Source organism: Myotis yumanensis, unplaced genomic scaffold (genome assembly GCF_028538775.1).
Source record: "Myotis yumanensis isolate MYYU_CA2020_CCGP unplaced genomic scaffold, mMyoYum1.0.hap1 SCAF_3, whole genome shotgun sequence".
Lineage (NCBI taxonomy): Eukaryota > Metazoa > Chordata > Mammalia > Chiroptera > Vespertilionidae > Myotis > Myotis yumanensis.
In genome coordinates this window covers 164913168-164934453 of record NW_027223754.1, presented here as the reverse complement: position 1 = coordinate 164934453, position 21286 = coordinate 164913168, and the positions used below count along the sequence as shown (strand labels likewise).

General features: G+C 42.3%; 1 protein-coding gene across 4 annotated transcripts in view; it reads right to left on the bottom strand.

Annotated features, from left to right (window-relative positions):
• Positions 1-6379: 6379 nt before the first annotated feature.
• RACGAP1 (Rac GTPase activating protein 1) overlaps positions 6380-21286 on the bottom strand; it is a 31790-nt gene continuing 16883 nt past the window's right edge. For all 4 annotated transcript variants that reach the window (XM_070407767.1, XM_070407766.1, XM_070407768.1 and 1 more), the window contains exons 3-17: positions 20747-20949; positions 19392-19528; positions 18379-18448; positions 16229-16282; positions 15277-15357; positions 14770-14887; positions 13411-13541; positions 12487-12651; positions 11168-11263; positions 10883-11081; positions 9573-9678; positions 9278-9410; positions 9034-9169; positions 8250-8358; positions 6380-7508 (exon numbers count right to left, since the gene is read on the bottom strand). In XM_070407767.1, the coding sequence (XP_070263868.1) occupies positions 7433-7508; positions 8250-8358; positions 9034-9169; positions 9278-9410; positions 9573-9678; positions 10883-11081; positions 11168-11263; positions 12487-12651; positions 13411-13541; positions 14770-14887; positions 15277-15357; positions 16229-16282; positions 18379-18448; positions 19392-19528; positions 20747-20949 (1814 nt within the window). In that variant the 3' untranslated portion in view covers positions 6380-7432. The remainder of the gene's footprint in view (positions 7509-8249; positions 8359-9033; positions 9170-9277; positions 9411-9572; positions 9679-10882; positions 11082-11167; positions 11264-12486; positions 12652-13410; positions 13542-14769; positions 14888-15276; positions 15358-16228; positions 16283-18378; positions 18449-19391; positions 19529-20746; positions 20950-21286) is intronic.

Genomic DNA, 21286 nt, shown 5'->3' with positions numbered 1-21286 from the left:
AAGTTGTGGCCACTCTGACAGCTGGGGCAGGGGGTCCACACAGCCAAGATCTGTAATCATGTCTCAGGGAGGGGCAGCTTGGTTCGTGAAGGGCAATTGAAGGTGGGGAGCAGAACGGCACTAATTAATAGGCAGCAGTCGATGGGCAGAAAAGGGGGAAATGAAAAACTGTTTCAGAGCTCTGATGAAGTCAGATAAAGGGGCAGTTGTTTCGAGAGCTGATGGAGGAGGCCAGAGAGGCAGGGACCAACAACTCCACCTGCCCTGTGTGGACAAATCAAACAAGGCCCAGTCGGGCGGGCCAGACCGAATTTAGAGGCGGGACAGAGTTGGGGAGGCCAGTTATAGAACACCGGGTTGGAGGGACTTCCTTGGCCGGAATATGCTCCAGGCCCTCTAGCTGCCTGTTCATCCTGAGATCCAGCTTTAGCGCATGACTTTCCAGGCTCTCAAGGCTCCAGCTCCCCCCTCACTCTGGGCTCCCACAGCACTCAGCACCCACCTCCATCCTGGCACCAAACACCGTTACTTCAGTTATTTGAACACTTCTCCCTACCAACCAGGAAGACCTTCTTAAACAAAATTATATTTTTAGTCTACTTCTCATCTCAGGGCAACAGTTTCCTTAACTCCTGTCCTTTTCTTGTCTTGGCCCCCAAACCATGGCCTTCCAGTGTCAAAGGAGAAAAAGCCCTCCTCTGGCATCGTGGACGGGGAGCAAACTGGACAGAGGATTGCAATACACTCCCAACTCCCTGCCCTGAGTACCTGACACCTCTAACCTCCTTTGTGTTGAAGCCCCTAAATGTTTCCATCCTACACTGTGATTCCAGAACTCCACCAAAATGTTCTATTATTTTGGTCTTGGCCTCACTGATTCATAACAGCTTTTGCCCCTTCCCTGACTCAGGGGTCACATGGAATGGCTCTGGGGGTCATGACTGGAACAAATGTTGATCCTATCCTACACAGGCTCCGTGCCAGATGTCCTGGAGCCGAGCCTTGCTTTTCCTATACCTCAGGTTCCCTCAGAGCTGAAGGAACTCCCTGTTTTAATTTCTCCACAGCTAAGTAGCAGGTTCCTAACACATCTGGTCTAGCCAACAGCATATCTCCCACAAACAGCTAACACTTCCAACCCAAATGACATTGATAATAAGATGCACTACCACTTTATGAGCCAGTAAGAAAGAAAAACCACTGCATTGTTTGTAAGATGCCACTGATTATAAGATAGCTCAATTCTCAGACACTAAAATATATATTTTAAGTGCACCTTATGACCAAGGAATGATCATTTCTCTCTCAAATGTTGGCTCTTTAAGTTAGATTTTAAAGAAAAGGGGAACGGAAGGCCAAATGGGAACCACACTGGGGGGTGGGGGGGCGGTCTCAAGTCTTCTCCTTCCTCTAAGGCAGTGGTTCTCAACCTTCCTAATGCTGACCTTTTAATACAGTTCCTCATGTGGTGGTGACCCCCAACCATAAAATTATTTTCGTTGCTACTTCATAACTGTAATTTTGCTACTGTTATGAATCGTAATGTAAATATCTGATATGCAGGATATATTTTCATTGTTACAAATTGAACATAATTAAAGCATAGTGATTAATCACAAAAACAATATGTAATTATATATGTGTTTTCCGATGGTCTTAGGCGACCCCTGTGAAAGAGCTGTTCAACCCCCAAAGGGTTCGCGACCCACAGGTTGAGAACCGCTGCTCTAAGGGGATGGATACCATTGCCCTTAGATGCTCTCAACTCATCTGCTTAACTGTTGCTAGCCCAGCTTTTAAAGACCCAGGCCACCCTCGCTGTGAACATCTCCTCTCCCTCAGTACCAGAGAATCGCTAAAGAGAACCCCACTTTTCTCATGGAGACAAAATGAAGCACAAGCCAGGACCACCATTTTTGAGATCATCGCCTACCACTCCACCATTTATCCAACCACTTCCCATCCTACCGGGTTATCTGCCCCAGAGCCTCCAGGCCATGCCATGAGAAGATGGCCAGATTAGTCATTTCCTCCTAATCGGGCTAAAACAGCTCTGTTAAACTGCAGGCAGTTCCCGTTAAAGCAGAGCAGCTGGAAAGGGGCTTAGCCCTTTAATGCCAGCAGCTGTATCTCCACAGTGTGGCTGCTCTGCTGAGGGGCTGGACTCTGTCCAGAAGCGTCAAGCGTTTAGCCCCAGTCAATGTGTATTAACCTAGGAGGAGAGCAGCCAGCTCCCTGGGAGGAGGGGAGGTGGTTCATTTAAGAACCTCCGCCCCCAGGCTTTGCTTTCCAATGAGGAAGAAAAATTCTAGCCCCTTCGTCTCCCTCGCTCTACTAAAATCTGGACAAACTGCATCATCTCGAAGGCAGAAGGAGCTTTCTCTGTGGCAGGAACTATTCCATTTCAAAAACTCACCTAAGGACAGATTCACTTGTTAGTTTTGACAACATAAAGACTTTAGGCCATTAACCATACTGACTCATTCTCCTGTAAGCTGATTTTTCCCCTCTGAGGCCTTAAATATTCTTTTGATCTCAGGTATGCACACGTGTGGACACAACAGACTGATAACCTCTTCTTGGAGAGCACTGGGCCCTCGGGTTGATGAGGGAGAAAGCTGAACAGCCCTCAGAAAGCCCTGGCACAGAGCAGGCTGCTGAAGAGAGCTCACTCAAAGACTTCTCACTCAAAGCCAGATGGTGAGCACGAGACGGGGTGAGAGCTAATGCCACTCAGGGGAAAAGCCAATAAGCTAATCCGCTGACACGTTTCTAGAAGCAGGCTGATGGCTTTGGTTCAGAGACTTGCCTGTTCTTGGCTCCGAGCTTCAGAGCACACAAGACGCACAGGCACTCCCACCAGGAGCAACCTCACACATCCACACCAGCTCTTCCTCCTCCTCCCACACACAACGCAGCCCTGGATCACCAAGCACAGGTCTTCCATTCTACCAGACAACAACCCTAACCATGAAGACATTCCCATTCCAATTGCTTTCTCTGGGGTCTGGGCCTCCCTACTCTTCCTGAGTTATCTGTTGAGAGTACATGAGCAGATCCACATACAGAGCTGAGTGGAATCATTCATGTACCTAACTAGAGGCCTAGTGCATGAATTCGTGCACAGGTGGGATCCCTCAGGGTGGCCTGCAGAGTTTGGGCCGAAACTGGCTGTCCAACACTGCCTGCCACTCCTGCCTGCTTCTCCTGCTCATCCCAGCCCCACTGGGCCTGCCATGGGCTCATGCCCAGTCAGTCCCGATAAGGAGAGGCTCACGCTGCCACAGCAGCGCTCACTAGCAGAACCCACAGGGATCGGGCCTAAAACGGCAGTCGGACATCCCCCAAGGGGTCCCAGACTGGAGAGGGTGCAGGCCAGGTGGAGGCAAAACCACCCCCCCCCCCCATGCACAAATCTCGTGCACTGGGTTTCTAGTATATAGAGAATAACAAATCCACTATGTTGAAGAATCTGAAGTAGCAAGCACCAGAGTTGACCTCTAGAGTGCGGCTGCAATCCTTAGGATCTAATCCCAGCCAAGCTATAGACTTGTGGGAATTTGAGCCATTACCTCTCTGAATTTGTCAACTGGGATGATATCACCAATCCTGTCCACCACCATACGTAGGTGTGGAGACCAAGTAGATGATAAATGAAAGCACTCTGCACCATCACATTACTTTCCCTAGAGGCTCTGTGGGGAATCAGTTCCCAAGCCCATTCACTGATGACCAGAGAAAGTATGAACTGGCAAGTGCTTGATTAGAAGTCTTAACTCTCCATTTACATGTGTCTGAGCCTAGCACACAGATGGTATCCAACTGTGTGAGATGTGAGAGTAATGCTATATAAAAACGATGCAACTAAGTGCAGCCAGGCAAGAGTTATAGAGAAGGAAGACAAAAGGGAAAATTCTGCTTCCAACTCTGAGTCCCTGAAAAGTGGCCTCCTTTCCCAGCCCACATGACTGCAGAGGAGACGGCTCCCACACACTACAAGGTTATTCCTGGTGATGTCAAGCTGTCTTCCGCCTGACTTCGTGAATAGAAACCATCAACAAATACAGACTCAGAACCCGAGTCTAATAAATCATACAAGGACTTCCTGTACTAGGGCCTTCACTTATTTACAAAATATACCAGCTACAGGGAGATTTTTAAAAATTATTAAATTCTTAGGTCAAGTGGCCATTCTCCAAACCGTTTATACTAGAAGCACAATGACAAACATGCCCCAAACCTGCATGCTTAAAAAGCTTTTTGCATCAGTGGCTTCAACTTCAGAGTCATGACCAAGACTATCACTGATGTGCATTGATCAAGAACCTACTGTGTGAGCTGTAGCAACTTGAACACTGAACTCTGCCACCTTCACTTCTCAGATCTGGACTGCACAATGGCTCTCTCCCTGCTCACGATGAGAGTGAGAAAAGGTGATGCATGATTATGCAAACTGCTTGGTGTACCAGGCACAGCAGTGGGTCTCCCACATGCTTTTCCAATAGGAAATCACATACCGTATGCATATGCATATGTACGTGCAGGTCTATCTGAAGCTTGAGGGTAGAGAGGCTCTACTGTAACAAAAAACACACACACGCCCTAACCGGTTTGGCTCAGTGGATAGAGGGTCGGCCTGGGGACTGAAGGGTCCCAGGTTCAATTCTGGTCAAGGGCATGTGCCTTGGTTTCGGGCACATCCCCAGTGGGGAGTGTGCAGGAGGCAGCTGAATCGATGTTTCTCTCTCATCGATGTTTCTAACTCTCTATCCCTCTCCCTTCCTCTCTGTAAAAAAATCAATAAAATATATTTAAAACACACACAAGCCTCGTAGTTGTGCTCCTTGCAATCACTCAGCACTACTTGTCATTTTGTGCTATGCAATAATTTAACCAGGACTATAAGAATTCAAGACCCCTTTCAATGCCAAGGGTCAGTTTATAGCCCCCAAAATGACTATTTTTACCACATTAAGTCACCTGAACACCTTATAGCCCCCTAATCAAAACCAGATGCCTTCTTGCCTTCTATTTCTGCAAGCAATAAATTCAATACCTTCTTAAGGAAGAAGTCATTAAACATCCAGTAAAAATGCAAATTGTTGCTGCTGAACCAAACTGTGTAATGCCTGCCCAGTTAAATAAATATCAAACTCAGGAGACTTACACAGATTGATAATAGAACAAATTTAAAGACTCTGGTTATGAGCAAGTGGGACAGTCAAGTTCAACTGCATTAAAGAAGGAGCAAGAGAGAGCAGCAGAAAGGGTTGGGAGCAGGAGACAGAGGTGACGGCCACTCCAAAGCACTGAACCCTTTCCACAGATCTCACACAGGAAGAATAATTTAATTAAGAAAGCCCTTGAAAGAGGAAAGTCAAGCTGTTCCACATGAAGTGCTGTTAAAGAAGTTGAAGGTGGGTACATATTTATTTCCCTTTGCTAATATCAGAATTATTTTCATGGTTAAGGTCTCGTGGCCTAGCCCAAAACTGAGCAACTGGCTGCCAGCATCTGACACACAGGACCATTTTCTTTTTCGTTAATGGGCCATCAGTTCCTGCATAGGGAAGCCTTGCCTTACTAACATTCTAGAATCCATTTACTTCCTCTGCATTAGTGACTTAAAATGCACCTTGGGGAGATACTACAGAACAGCAAATATGGAGCCAGGCCAACACTAGGCTTGCAGAGACATAAGAAAAGGGATGGCACCTAGAACAAAGTTTAAAAAAACAAAACCTAACAGGCATGTATGTGCAAAGGCAAGGAAGGGGAGAAGGGACCCATCCTCTGTCAATTTGCTGAGGCAGATGGGTCCTGCTGTGAGAGCTGCCACCTCCTGGGAAAAAAGCCAGTAGGTTGCCTCCTCTCTCCGCAGTTACATATTAAGCCTGCAACTGTTTACCTTCAATCTCAGATACATTCTGTTCACCAGCTTCAGAGTTCCGAGTGCAGGTGCCCTCAGTTAATCATCCCAGCTCACTCCAGAGTCACTTCCAGCAGTGAAGGATGTTCCTCCCAGGCAGCCTGCCAGCCAGCCAGCCAGAGTTGTGGTTTTTTAAAATCTGCACCATTCTGGTCCCTAAAGACTTGTTTAAAGTTTGTTTGTTTTTTTGTTTAAAGTAGTTTCTTCAAATTAGAGGATAACAGTCAAAGGGATAAATCCAGGACTTCAATTTGGACAACAAAAGAGACAATGAGAAACAAAGAAACAAACTCCTGCTGGTGGTAAAGTTTGTGTGGAAAAGGGAATGGAGATGAACAGACTCAAAACACTCAGAGGAAAAAGTGTTTTCTTAAAAAAGGTGTTAAAGGTTACCTTCCAGGACAAGACAACCAATCTCATATTCACTTTGAAAAAAACGATTTACTTTTTTCCAAATATTATTTCAAATATGTATTGTACAGACAAGGGTCAATATGTGTCATAAACATTCTATAGAAGAACGCATTTTTATAGACATTGAAAATAATTTTAATAAAAGGAAACTCATATTTATCTAGATGTAGCTATGTTACATAGGAAGATTTCAGCATCCAAAGTGCAAAGACAAAATGTGGCTTTTCTTGCCACACAAAATATTGACAATCTCCCCTGTAGCCTACTCTTAATTGTTAGTGGGATGCCAAATAGACAGCATACTGACCTCTACGGCTCCAACAGACAGGCAGGGCTCAAGAACCAGAATGAATTCACTTATAAACAAACTGGCCTTGACCCCCACCAAAGCCAAAGTCCAGCCAGAGGCCCATTAGAGATAAATACAAAAAGTGTCACTTTTACAAGGTTGTACCACTTAATACTATTAGACCTAATCAATTCAACTTAAAGCTAAGTATACACCCATCACTAGTTCTGTCCTCACCCTATCCCATTTTTATGAAGGCTCCATGTTATAGCTCCAGTTCATCATGGAGAAAGAGGAACGTCCAAGTTCTCAGGAGCCATCCTAAATCCTCTGTCCAAATCTGTTTTCACCCTGCCCTCCCACCTCCCACCTCCCACTCTGAGACAAGTCAATTTTACTAAAGAGGTAGGGCTTCTGTCATTGCCTCGTGGAAATAAGTTCTAAATAACACCACAGAAAGGTCATTCCACGAGCAGCATTTAGCTTTCAGCCAAAGGGATGAGGCCCTCCCCACCACAGCCCCTCCCAATCACAATGAATTTCATAATGCCCTCTACCCTTATAAAGAGCTCCCATCTAAAAGCTCCCAACGACAGCACAAGGTGTTGATGTTACATTACTTGGAGAGAAAGAGAGGAAGATATATATAGTTTTAATAAAACCCCCATGCACAATTATACTTGATTAAAAGCCTGGAGAATGCTAAAAGTAGTAACGAGTACAGGAGGCTGCGAGCAGAGAGTACAGGTGCGCCCTTCCTTTGCAGTCAGTAAATGCTGGAAGTAACAGGAGACGTGACTTCACTTGAGCATTGGAGAAGCAAAGAAGTTGCCTTGACGTCCTAGGTTTGTGGCAGACTTGCTTTTGCTTCCAAATCTGAAGAAAAAGAGAATAAGCTGGAAAAAGTATTCTATAAAAAACAGTAAATGAACAACTATAACATGATGATGTAATCAACTAAAAGTAGAAACTCCTCAAAAACTACTCTGTAGCCCTTACCGATTTGGCTCAGTGGATAGAGCAGGGGTCCTCAGACTACAGTCCGCGGGCCACATGCAAATACAAATATTGTATTTGTTCCCGTTTTGTTTTTTTACTTCAAAATAAGATATGTGCAGTGTGCATAGGAATTTGTTCATAGTTTTTTTTTAAACTATAGTCTGGCCCTCCAACGGTCTGAGGGACAGTGAACTGGCCCCCTGTTTAAAAAGTTTGAGGACCCCTGGGATAGAGCGTCGGCCTGCGGACTGAAAGGTCCCAGGTTCGATTCCGGTCAAGGGCATGTACCTTGGTTGCGGGCACATCCTCAGTGGGGAGTGTGCAGGAGGCAGCTGATCGATGTTTCTCTCTCATCGATGTTTCTAACTCTCTATCCCTCTCCCTTCCTCTCTGTAAAAAATCAATAAAATATATATTTTTTTAAAAACTACTCTGTAAGCTACTCAGTCATCTGAGATGAGAGGGAAAACAGTAAAGATCTTTAGACCCTTTTAAAGAGGGATCCTTATGGCTCCAGGTTTCCTTTTAAAGTCTAGTTGCTAGCTAAGATCTAATTCAATCTTTCTTTCAATTAGCTTCAGTATGTGGGAGAGAGATCTAAGCAGGCAATCCCCATACCTGGGCGTGTTCCTGGTGAGCGTGGAACGGACTCGCTGGGACAGGGAGCTGGAGGAAGGCGTCTTGAGAAGCTGATGCTCAGGAGTGGTCACAGGTCCCAGTAAACTCACTTCAATCACAGTTAAGCATATTTTTAAAGGGGGGGTGGAGGGAAGAGGAAAGCACCCATGTAGGTGGCCAGTTTTAAGCTGAAATCCCTGTGAAGTACTTAAGAACTAAGGCTAGAGACCGAGCAAAGCCCCAGAGATCATGTCTGTCATCGTTTAACACACCAGTGTATTTTTTGAACTGTGCAGGCAACTGCTCAATGAATTGCTGACATTCACTTCCTGATTTAGGCCATCCTCAAACTCCAAATTTCACAAATCTAACATATGACCGCTTGATTCTTACCTATATTACAAAAATAATATGCTCCCTTATAATGAAAGAACTTGTGAGGTTGCCAGTGCCACTGAGGCTGGAATGAAACCAGCCTCCTACAAACTGGCAAAGCTTTTAAGAAATCAAATGGTAAAACATATCAAGAAACATAAGGATAAATTATATATAAATTATTAGTATATCTATATATTTTTTACTTTCCATATGGGTAAAGAAGAACATAAAAAAGGTGAGGAAAATCAGGATAGATCTGTATAAATTCTCCTTCAATGTTAGAATTTTCAAAATGATTTTAATTTTTATTGGAGAATATGAATTTCAAATAACTCTAGCAAAGGCAGGGAGAGAGCCCATGACCAAAACTGGAGAGGTCTTTTAAAAAGCACAACTTGGGCCTTACCTTTAACATCTGGTGTCTGTGGTGTTGAAAAGGCATTTGAGTTTTCAATAACATGCATGGGGTCAATGTTCTCTTGTTCCACCATCATGAACTGACTCCAGTATTCCAGGGGCAGTGAGAGCAAGCGTTCTACCACCTAAAAGCCACCAAATACGTTAGCAAGCTTCCAAATCTCAGGGCTTATCTCTCACAGTCTCTCATATTATCATGTCACACAAGTTCATATATAAATATGATTGCCTACCTTGGGTTGACGCTTGATGTCCTGTACCATTGTCATTGGATCTGGATTGGGCACAGCGTGGGCAACTATTGTAGGGCCAAAGACTTTAGCCAGATTGGCAATATCCATTTTAGTGTTTGGGCTCTGAGCCACTCTAAGCAAAAGAACATTAAATTAGAAGACTTGCTCCTCCACTTAAACATGGACCAAAATACAAATTCTACAAGAAAACAATTCACCTTCCTGACACACAAGCCGCATTGTCTCCCCTTGGAAAATTCCCTAACTCCCAGAAACAACTTTCTGCTGTACTTACCTCTGCAAGTGAATCATGAGGAAAGCTAATGTGTCCCTGTTGGCCTGGGGCAGCTCACCAACAGCCTGGTACATGGCAGCTATGCTGTTGTCCTCATCTGTGATTTCTGTAAATGAAAAGAAAGTACCAAGAGGCCTAAGACTGCTTTCCCTTGACAGCAGGCGTCCAAGTTATCGACCACAAAGTCTCATCTATACAGTAAGCTTCTGAAGCTTCTGATTAGGTTCATGACTACATCAGACTCTAGGTTCATTAACAAGCAGGATACTGACCAACAGTTCAATATTAGAACTCAGAACTTTTAAAAAACCAGCTCTTGCAGTTAGGGAAAGCATGTGCAGGAAGGCAGACATACAAGTGCTATGACTACGATTATCAAGAAGGTATTTGTTCATAAAACATGTTTATGGGCCTACTATGTGCCAGGTACTACTGGAGGAGTTAATAAAAAAGCAAATCTACTAGGTAGTAACACATGTAATAAAATAAGGCAGGCAAGAAGCTAGAAAGTAACGGGAGCTGTTATTTTAGAAATGCTGGTCAGGAAAGGGGTTTCTGAGGACAAGACATTCAAAAAGAATCCTGAAAGAAATAAAGAAGCAAACCATGCACATATTATTTCTGCAACTACTGTGAAGGCCAGGAGGGTTGGTATGTTCTAAGAATTGCAAGAACTCCATTGTAACTGGAGAGGAAAGAAAGAAGGGAAGGGTATAAAAGGAAATGATACTGGATACAAAACCAGGAGCCAAATCATGTAGGGTCTTTGGGCCATGCTAAGGACTGGATTTTATCCTGTGAATGAAGGGAAGCCATTGGAAGACACTGCGGACAGAAAGGACATCATGTAATTTCAAAGAACCACTCTAGCTACTTTACCACAGAGGGTAAGAGTAGAATCAGGAAAAACAGGAGGTGCTTACATCACTCCAGAGAGAGATGTTCAGAGTGGTAGTAGGACTGAAAATTTTCAAATGTAGCCTATAATTTACAAGAACTTTGCAGACAAGATTTGCCAGCTAATGGATTAAATGTGAAATGTGAGGAAAAGGAATTAAAGATGGTTCTAAGTTCCAAAGGCCAACCTAAAACTTGACCAAACAACAACAAAAACCTGTTAGAGCCCTATACTGTTTAGACAGGAAGAGAACAGGCATGGGCAACATGACATAGTTATTTATCCATCAAAGTATTTGAATATCTGCTGTTTCAGGCACTTTACTAGGTGGGGATAAAACTGCAAACAAAGAAAATGCAATCATTCCTGCCCCTTGTGGGACTCACACTCAAGTATTAAGATCTGCTCTTACCTGCTGCTCCCATAAAGGTCTTGTTCAGCCGAAAGGTCAGAAGGGGTTCTTTAAGGTTTCGAAGGAAGTCTTTCAGGAAGCTACAGATAGCATGGATGTCATCCACTTTGCTGAGGAGGGGTACAGTTTTCACTCTGAGAAATTTCTCTTTTAGTTCTTTTACTGTCCGGTCACAGCCTGAGACCCGATATAGGCCTGTCTATTATCGAGATGACACTCTCAGTTAAGAAGCTCCTGAGTGTTAACACAAGTAACAAACTCCCCCTCCCCCAGGTTCATGCTTACCTCGGTCAGGCCCCTCTGTTCAATCTCATTTACGCAGTGAACAATAATGGAGGGGATCATTGGAGAAGTCTGAGACACATAATCTGCCAGTATTCCCTGAAATGGGAATGTTTTAAGTTATCATTTTTATCACTTAGACCAGCAGATCTAGACCAGTGTGCAGAACCATCTCCCAACTAATACTCAGGCTGGGACATCATGTCTCCTTTCAATTCCTATTCCTAACGCATATATTAGAACAGAGACACTCAATTATTTTTCCTACCTCCACACCAGGGCTGATTTATGGTCACAGATACCACACTCTTCATGAACAAGTAATAAAACCACTAGCTACAACTGCGTCCTTGTTTTTCTTCTACACAAGGGCATCAGAAAACAAGCAATAATGAGATTACAGGTAAGGCCTTTAATATAAACTAATTTGTTGCTTTTAAAAAAGAAAACCTTTTAAATTATTCTTAGTAAGGAAAATAAACACAACTCAATTGCTTGTGATACAACCCTACCTTTAAGGGAGAACTCCATGGTACAGCATACAGAAAATTTGTTAAAAATAAAAAAAACCTTTGCATAGATAAGAATTCTTAAAATTGGGGAAATAACATTTGATTTGCTGGGGGGTGGGTAGTAGCTTAGTCATTTTGCTTTGTTTCTTGCTAATGTTGCTTGTACAATAAATACTTTCTTAATGGATTGAATCAATTTTTAGAAATAAGCAACCTAATCTTAATAGCCTTGTATGGAATATCTCTAACGTAAGAAAGAGAAAAGATATTCACAGATGAATTTATATGTTGTCTGGGATTTGATTCAAAATAATTCATTGGACAGGGCCAGGAGGGAGAGATAGGAATATTGATAAAGCAAGACTGGACATGAATTGTGGAAGTTGAGTGATAAAAGCCAGGAATTAGTTATACTAATCTCTCTACTTTTGTATGTTTCAAATTTTACAAAATAGGATAGGATGGGGAAGGGGGGGTAAGGAAGAGGAAAGAAGATGAGAAAAGAAAGGGGAGGAAGGAAAGGGGAGAATGGAAACAAGAAAGAGAGGGAGGAAGTGTGAGGAGAGAAAAAGGGAAGGAGAAAGGGGAAGGGAGGGCAAGAGGGAGGGCAGGTAAGGGAAAAGGAGTTTTGGTCTAGAAAGGTTATAAAACAGACTAAACCATACAGGACTCGACTACAAGTTAACGTTTTATAATTTGTATTCATTACTCGTGGAAAACATACCTGGCATCATTAATTATAGAACAAAACTGACATTCAGCTGTGGAAAAGCTAAGAAGCCCTAACACAATGCTTCCCATAGGCCGTACCTCTCCAATCTTAACAGGTGTCCCTATCAGGGTAGGAATGCAGGGAAGGGGACAGCGGTCCCGACATTCTGGATGAGAGACGACACGACAGTCTCGACACTTAAGAGACAGCTTGCCAAATTTTATCCGCTTTCCACATGGAACACAAGATTCGGGTTTAATAACCTGAGGAGGATGAAATGGGGCAGAAGGAACAGAGTGGTACAAATTAGGAAATTATCAACATCATCAACCACTTTAAGCACTTAGCTTGTGCTGAACAGCTTCCTAGTCCTTTTTTACACTTATCTGTTTGTGTAATTCTCACAATAATCCTATAAAATAGGTTGTGTTTTTGTTTAAGGAAACATGCAAAAACAGGCTAAGTAACTTGCATAAAGTCATCCCACTGGAAGGGAAGTGAGTGTACAACAGTGGAAAGAATCTGTTTACAAGGAATCAGAAAACCTCCATGTTAACTATGCCACTTACTGTCATGTAGCTCAAACAAGTCAGTTAACTCCTCTGAGCCTGTCAAGTTTGCTTGGGTTTTTATGAGGAAATCATATGGGACAAAGTTAACTTGTGCTATTATTTAAAAGCATAAGACATAAATATGTATCACTAAGAAGCACAAAATGCTTCTGAAAAGTTGCTTTCTTCGAATTTTGTGTTCCTCCCAGAATGGAAAGCTACACACCTTTTGTAATTCATTAGTGACCCCTGCATAGAGGGACTGGAAGGAGGAAGGAAGTTCATCATTTAACTTTATAATGTTAGAGCAACAGTCACCAACCAGTGGTCCACGGGCCACTGGTGGTCCATGAGGTCTGAAAGGTTGGCGACCACTGTGTTAGAGTATTGAAATTTGTTCCTGGTATATATTACTCTCACAATTAAAAAATTAAGGGTGCCCCCAAAAAGGAGGAGCAATCAGAGATTTACCGTCTTAGAGACAAAGTCATGCAGACGCATCCCCCCGCTACTCTGCGGAGTGCTGGAACCGTCTGTCTCAGTTCTTGGCTCTAGCGGCTTGCTGCTCAAGGTAGAGTCACTATTCCAAGGCTGTAAAGTACCTAGAAAGCAAGCAGCTTTAACCTTAAGTATTTTGTTACTTCTGAATTTTAACCCCAATTTCAATGTAATCTATAATAAAAGGGTAATATGCTAATTAGACCAGATGTCTTCCAGACATCATTCCAGACATCCTTCCTGACAAAGCTGGGGCTGGAGGGAAGCCAGCCTGGGTCCCGAGTGCCTGCGGGTGGCCTGAGGGAAGCCAGCCGGGGTCCCTGGTGCCTGCAGGCGGCCGGAGGAGGGAAGCCAATCCGGTCCTGGGTACCTGGCAGAGGCCTGAGGAGGGAAGCCAGTGCTAGCAGTCAGGGGAAGGAAGACCTACTCGTGCAGGAATTTTCATGCATTGGGCCTCTAGTTGATAGATAACCAATAATCTGTAACCATAATCAGAAGTGAATAGCCTTTTATTTCATTGTTGGCTGGTGTGGCTCAGCTGATTGGAGCGACATCCCATACACCAGCAGTTCTCAACCTGTGGGTCGTGACCCCTTTGGCGGTCGAACGACCCTTTCACAGGGGTCGCCTAAGACCATCCTGCATATCAGATATTTACATTACGATTCATAACAGTAGCAACATTACAGTTATGAAGTAGCAACGAAAATAATTTTATGGTTGGGTCACAACATGGGGAACTGTATTTAAAGGGCCAGAAGGTTGAGAACCACTGCCATACACCAAAAGATTGTGGGTTTGAGTCCCAGCAAGAGACATACCTAGGTTGCAGGTTCAATTCCCCAGTAGGGAGGCAACCTAGTGATATTTTTCTCTCACATCGATGTTTCTTTTTCTTCTTCCTCTCTCTCTCTCCCCTCCCAACTTCCTCTCTCTCTCTAAAAAAAAGTGAGCCCTGGCTGGTGTGCTCAGTGGTTAGAGTGCTGGCCCACGAACTGAAGTACCTGGGTTGCAGGTTCCCCCATCCAGTTGGAGCACAAGCAGAAGGCAACCAATTGATGTGTCTCTCACATCAATGTTTCTCTCTCTCTCCTCTTTCCCCCTCCCACGTGGTCCCTTTCACACTCTCTAAAAATCAATGGAAAAAATATCCTCCAGTGAGGATTAACACACACAAAAAGAAGTGAATATAACGGCTACACCTACACACACACACACACACACACACGGTATCAAGAATTAACAAGTTATGCACTAATGGCATAGGCCAGGCTAGCAATCTAAGGTAGAGCTTGATACAGTGCTCTGGCCATCACCCACAACCCAGAGGACCTGTTTTCCTTCGACTTCTTGTCCAATATGGAACAGTTTCAATAGTGGATGTAGCTTCAATGGGCCCGCCATCACTGGGAACAGTCACTGTAGTTTTTGCAACTATGGATTCATTCCCCTGAAACAAAATTGTAATGAGGGAAGGACGAACATTTAAATCTAATTTCCCCTCCCCTATAGGGTTTTGGAATGCTTGAAAAATTCCTGAGTCTTTGTCAGGACTTAAGGCCCAAATCACTATTAAGTCGAAATCTCATACTCTAGGACAGAAATATAGGCCACGGGGGTACACATACAAGCAACTAAGAATCAAGCATAAAACTGACAGCTGTTTATTTAATCAGACTGATTCCATTCATATGGATGATAAGGATCCTATTACATAAAAATACCCTCATCAACATCTCAAAATAACACTTGCAATGTTGACTCAGAATTTTTAATGTTTGGGGCCACTAATCTTTGATGTGTTCAAGACCACAACTGTCTTAGCCTAACTATTCTTACCTGGTCTGCTGTAGAGCCAATGGAACGAGTTTTCTTTATAGGTCCCGGGGGGCCATCAACGAACTGTCGGCTATTGGAGCGCTAGAGAGGGGGCAAACACCATTAACTTTAGTACCAAGCAGATCTGAAGCACAGAAGATAAACTTATTCCATTAGACAACCTGGATCCAAGTCCTAGGATCTAAGGCTATGGTAAATAACAAACAATGTGCTCTCTCTCACTGCCTATTTCCACATGAAGCTTAAGTTGTACTAACACAAAAATGTCTTCCCTTGAAGAAACAAGCAAGCTTTGGAAAAATTTAGATGACAGCACCAGAGAAAGTAGAGCTGTAATCCTATCTAAGGACACAAAGTCTTTGGGAACATATTAAGCACCCTAAACAAGCACGCACAGACAGATCTCTGCGTATCCCATTATACACACATTTCATCTGAAGCTTTTATTAGAGCACAAAAGTCCTGCATAAAATGTCATATGAAAACTTAAAACAAACTTAAGCATATCCTTTTCCACATGATGAATGAAGTGAGAGCAGCCCAGAATAGTAACATGGGACAGGATTCTATCCTGAGTTACAACCCCCAGCAACGATTAGGTGTTTAACAATGGCTAGAGCAACATATCAGAAATGCAGTTATGTGGCAGAATTTCCAAGGAAATTCTTTTATTGTTACTTTATTAAAAAAGAAAGAGATAAGGATCAAAAGAAACTGACAAACAAAACAGATCCAGTGACATGGAAGCATGCAACAGACTGAGGACTCTCAAAGGGAAAGGGCTGGGGGAGGGAAGAGATCAACCAAAGAACGTATATGCATGTATGCATAACCCATGGACACAGACAATAGTGGGGTGAAGGCCTGGGGAGGGGTCAATAGGGAAAAAAAGGGGGACATCTATAATACTTTCAACAATAAAGATAAATTTTTAAAAAAAGAAAAAACATACCCTCTTTTCTCTCTTCTTCAGTTTGAAAGTCTTTATTACAGAAGAATCCCAATCCTGTTGACAATTACACTGTATTAATTTCTTTCTTTGGTTAGGCCTCCCCTAAACCCTGTACAAATAAATTTACAATGAACTTTAAAGGCTTCTTGAGTCAGACTCCCTTAATTTACAATTTGAGGAAACTGGGGGGGAGAACTCAAGTATTGTAGTTACAGAGCCGTAGTAAGTTAACATGTTTTCTTTCCAAAATTGAAGCTATTATAATAGAATCAGGAATCAATACCACAGAGGCAAGAAAAGGTTAAAGAATCAACTTCTGTTGTGATCATCTCCAGTGCCTGGTCCTTTGTTTCTGATTATGTTTGTAATTGGTTTTAGAACTTAGAGAACGTTAGGCACTACAATGATTGTGTTAGATCTGATTCTTCCTCTTAAGGGACTGCTATTGTCTAATCATATGTTCTGTACAATATAGTCACTTAAAAAGTTCTAGTTTAGGTTTTACTTCTCTCAATCATCTCTCTTCCCTGGGCCCTAAAAGATATTCGCCACTGAAGAATTATTTTGTCTTTTACTGTGGTCTATCTTTCCTTTATTTATTTTAACCATATGTATTTTTAGTAGCTACCTGTGACTTCCTTACTCCTGATAATCCCTGAAAACACAAAATCCAGAAACAGTTGTATACAGCAAATTGTAGCTTAGCTACATAAATTTAATCTCTCCAATTCATGGTCAAATAATTTAGCTACTGCTTGTTTGATTTAGCTTCAGTTACAACAGATAACATAGCAGAGGTCTAGCTTCAAAGTCAGCAAATAGTATGTTTTAGTTTTATTATATATCCCAGACCTATTCTATATCATTCCTTATTCCAAAAAGGTGATACCAAATATCGATATCTATAAAATGGCAATTATTTCCCTAGTCCATTGGTCGGCAAACTCATTAGTCAACAGAGCCAAATATCAACAGTACTATGATTGAAATTTCTTTTGAGAGCCAATTTTTTTAAACTTAAACTATATAGGTAGGTACAGTGTTATTAACTTAATTAGGGTACTCCTAAGGCTTAGAAAGAGCCACACTCAAGGGGCCAAAGAGCCACATGTGGCTCTCGAGCCGCAGTTTGCCGACCACGGCCCTAGTCAAACACTGAATTTGGACAGAAAACTCATAGCCCATGTAACAAGTACTTGTCACTTGTTTGGCTATCATCAGAAAACAAATCTCCAATAATCTCCTTGATTTATTGTTTTGTTTGCTAAGCTTTCAGTCAGTAGAACAGGTTCCCATTTTTGAACATCAAAGATTGAAATATCAGGAGATGACCTTTCATGCAGAAACACCATCAGAAGTTAAGAGAAGGGTGCTGCCCTACAAAAGCAGGGTAACAAAGTACTAAGACATGCTAACCACTGTTGATCAAAGCATTATATAGTACCTGGAAACTCTCCAGTCTTCTAGCTGAAGCTCCAGAGCACTGGTTTTCCCTCTAATTGTGAAGTAAAACTAAGTTTCCCTCTAGAACCAAACTAATTCAGAAATAAGGCACAAATCTATTCTCCCTAAGAGCAACAAATAAGCCCTGACCAAACAGAGCTTTGCTAAAAAAAATTTTTTTTTAAATATTTTTTATTGATTTTTTACAGAGAGGAAGGGAGAGGGATAGAGAGTTAGAAACATCAATGAGAGAGAAACATCAATCAGCTGCCTTCTGCACACCCCCTACCGGGGATGTGCCTGCAACCCGGGTACATGCCCTTGACCGGAATCGAACCTGAGACCTTTCAGTCTGCAGGCCGACGCTCTATCCACTGAGCCAAACCGGTCAGGGCTAAAAAAAATTTTTATTGCTAGGTAAGGTTTTAATAAGTCAAGATATAATCAATTAATACATGCAGCTCACAAATCCATTAAACAAATTTAACCTCATGTCAAATCCTGAATTCTATATTCCCACTTCCAGAAACAAAAGATATATAAGCAAGTCTCTTATAGTTTGTGTGGATTTATATTTTTAAATGCTACCTCAGTATCTATAACACATCAATTAATAACACAGTAATAAAGGAATTCCAGAAGGACAGCAGAGATGTTCCTGAGGGAGCGGAAATATAAATAATACTCAGAAGTCAAATGTTCATTACCAGCGATTCATCAGTCTTGTCAAAGCTGATATCTGATAAAATGGAACCAGATTCGTCAATGGTTGACAGTCTATTGAGTGAAACAATACAAAGTTAGACAAAGAATACTATGAAAAGTAAAATCCACCAACACCCAGAACAAGTTACCTAGCAGGTCAGATAATGTCAGCAATTTCACAGCAATCCCTTCCCTTTAAAGATAACTCCAAGCATAGACCCTAGCTGTGGTGGGTTGCTTTTTATGGCTTCATGAGGAGTGTGTGCATGCAATACAGTTGCTTTTTCAGCAAAGGCCTTATAACTACAGCTGAAAATTACAGTTAGGGGTATGGGTTCTATTCCCTACTGAGTCTGTACTACAGGCTCCTAAAAATTTACAAGGCAGAAGAGTGAAGTTTAATTTGATCCCAATTGTGGTTGCTTTCTGCAAGAGAGAGTATTACCCAGCCTTAGCTTTTTAAGAAATTAAGCCCATACATCTTCTTAGTTATCAAGATTCCCCATAAAACAATCAGGCAACAAAATAAATACCTCTAAGAGTGCTGACCTCTCCCTACATACCGTATTGGGGGTGTTAAATTCAAAGCCTAGTTGAGACTTTTTTAAAGAGAGATGCAGTGGAACCAAAATTACTATCTGGTCTTGGCTCACAGAAGACCTTTCTAAACCAGAGGAGCTATAAGACCTCTCTAGAGAGTAAACACTAAAAGTATTGCTGAACTGCCACTTTCACCTTTCAGTTTCTTAGCAATCTTAGGATTAGTTATTGGTGTGCAATTCAGCACCAACATCAAAATTTTACCCATGGTGAAACAACATCTTAAGAAAAGATTTAAAAATTAAAAGAAATAGGGAGGCCCCTGTGCTTTTATTTCCCACCCACCCTTCCTCTAAGTCTTTTCTGCTTTATTCAGCACACATTCCAGAACAAGTTTATTTAAGGGTTCAGATAACAAGAACTTCTGACAGCTGTGTTGCTCGTGATCAGATAACAACAGATGCAGTTCTCCCACCTTTTGTTCCCAGCATTGCCAATGGATGGTTGGCCTCTGTTGAGAAAAGCCAGAGCTGATTTTTGCTCCTCGCTTAGTTGAATGCTGCCAGATGTGTCACACATGAGCATCTCTCGGATCAGCTGAATCTGTCTTTCCTACAGACCAAAGCAGAATAAAACATCCTAACCAACCAGGGGAGAAAGCTTCACCTCAAATTTATGGGATGGGCAGACCAGAAGACATTGAAATACAGCATTATGCAAATGAGCCTTCAGGAAAGCTGTTACACCAATAGCATATTAATTCACATCAAGTCCAGATTGTGTCTCTGATTTCTGACTGTTAAAATAAACTCCATCTAGCAAATTGGGGTTTCTGCTGCAAGACTTTTGGATCAAACTGCTAATCCAAGAAGACGAGGTATTGCAAAATGAGAGTCCCAAAATAAATTTTGCATAGCACAAACACTTTATTGTCATTTTATCAGGACAATTATTGGCTTCTTCCACAGATCAAAACAGCCACCCACCTTTCTAAATGGTGAAGCAAAATATTATTAAATGGATACAAAGCTATGACACACTAGAATCAGATAATTTGAGCTCACTGAGGCATCTAACACTATGCCAGGGTAGATTAGTGCCTCCTAGTAAAGGCTTTCCTTTGTACCATGACCCACCTTGGTACACCAAAATGAAAGTGTTCTATGTTAGCCACACTGCTCAACTTGTTGAATATATCTAGCCCTTTATCTTGAATCAGGAGCAGTTGTGAAGGAAAGGCTTAGAGTTGTCTTACGTGTATCAAAGTACTAGCTATTGATATAAGGCTGAGGATATTCTGGGTGGCATGAGAGACGGCCAATTGTCTTGTGACAGACCAAGTATGCTAGGAATTCCCTGCCCTTCCCCCTAATTATAATTCTTTAAATTCTCACTTGAAATCTGTCTATTAAGTAGTAGTTTCGAGTCAAAAAATGGAAAAAATTTAAATTTCAACCTATGGAGAACAGGATTCCTAAGCTGCAGTTTCAGTTCCAATCACAAACAAATTGTCAATGGACAGGTTGCTTTTAGTTCTTTAATACGGAATAAGAAGTTGGGTATATCTGGCAAGTGGAAGCATTATCAGGCCCTGACAGTGCTCAGTTGGTCAGAGCATCATCCTGATATGCCAAGGTTGTGCATTCAGTCCTGGTCAGGGCACATATTAAGAACCAACCAATGAATGCATAAGTGGAACATCAAATCAATGCTTCTCTACCTCACCTCCACTTCTCTCTCTCTAAAATATAAATTTAAAAAAATCAAAACATTATCAGATGCTTCCCCCTCCCCCATTGTCACAGTACTAGCATAGAAAACAATACACACCAGCTTTTCACAGTCAGCCTCAGCTCGCTGTCTCCGTTTGATCTCTACATCCACCTGATTGCGTGCATGCTTCAGCTTAACATCCAGAGCACTACGCTCAGTCTCTGCTTTCATCAGAAGATCCTTGTATTTCCCCAGCTCTTGGTCTGTTCTCTGCCACTTTTTACGGAAATCTTCGAAGTCCTTTGCCAACTGGATGAATTCTAAAGAAAGGAGGGAAACTTCAATAATTCAAACACCAAACGCCTGAATTACAAATGCTCTTATAAACGAGTTCTCTGGTTAGTTTTACTCCAAATACATAATTAAGGGCCCAGCTAAACTATGGACAGCTGAAAACAACCAAGAGCAGATTCTGGATATATGTTCATCACTCTAGATGAGAGCTTTGTGGGGAGCAATTCCTATTTCAGCAGGCCACTTACTCTGGCTTAGCCAGTGGCATCTGCTATGGAATAAGTAACTCATTAGTCACCTGGCTCCAGATGTAACACCAACACTGAAAGCTCCTGAACAGAAGGCAATCAAAGGGGGATACCT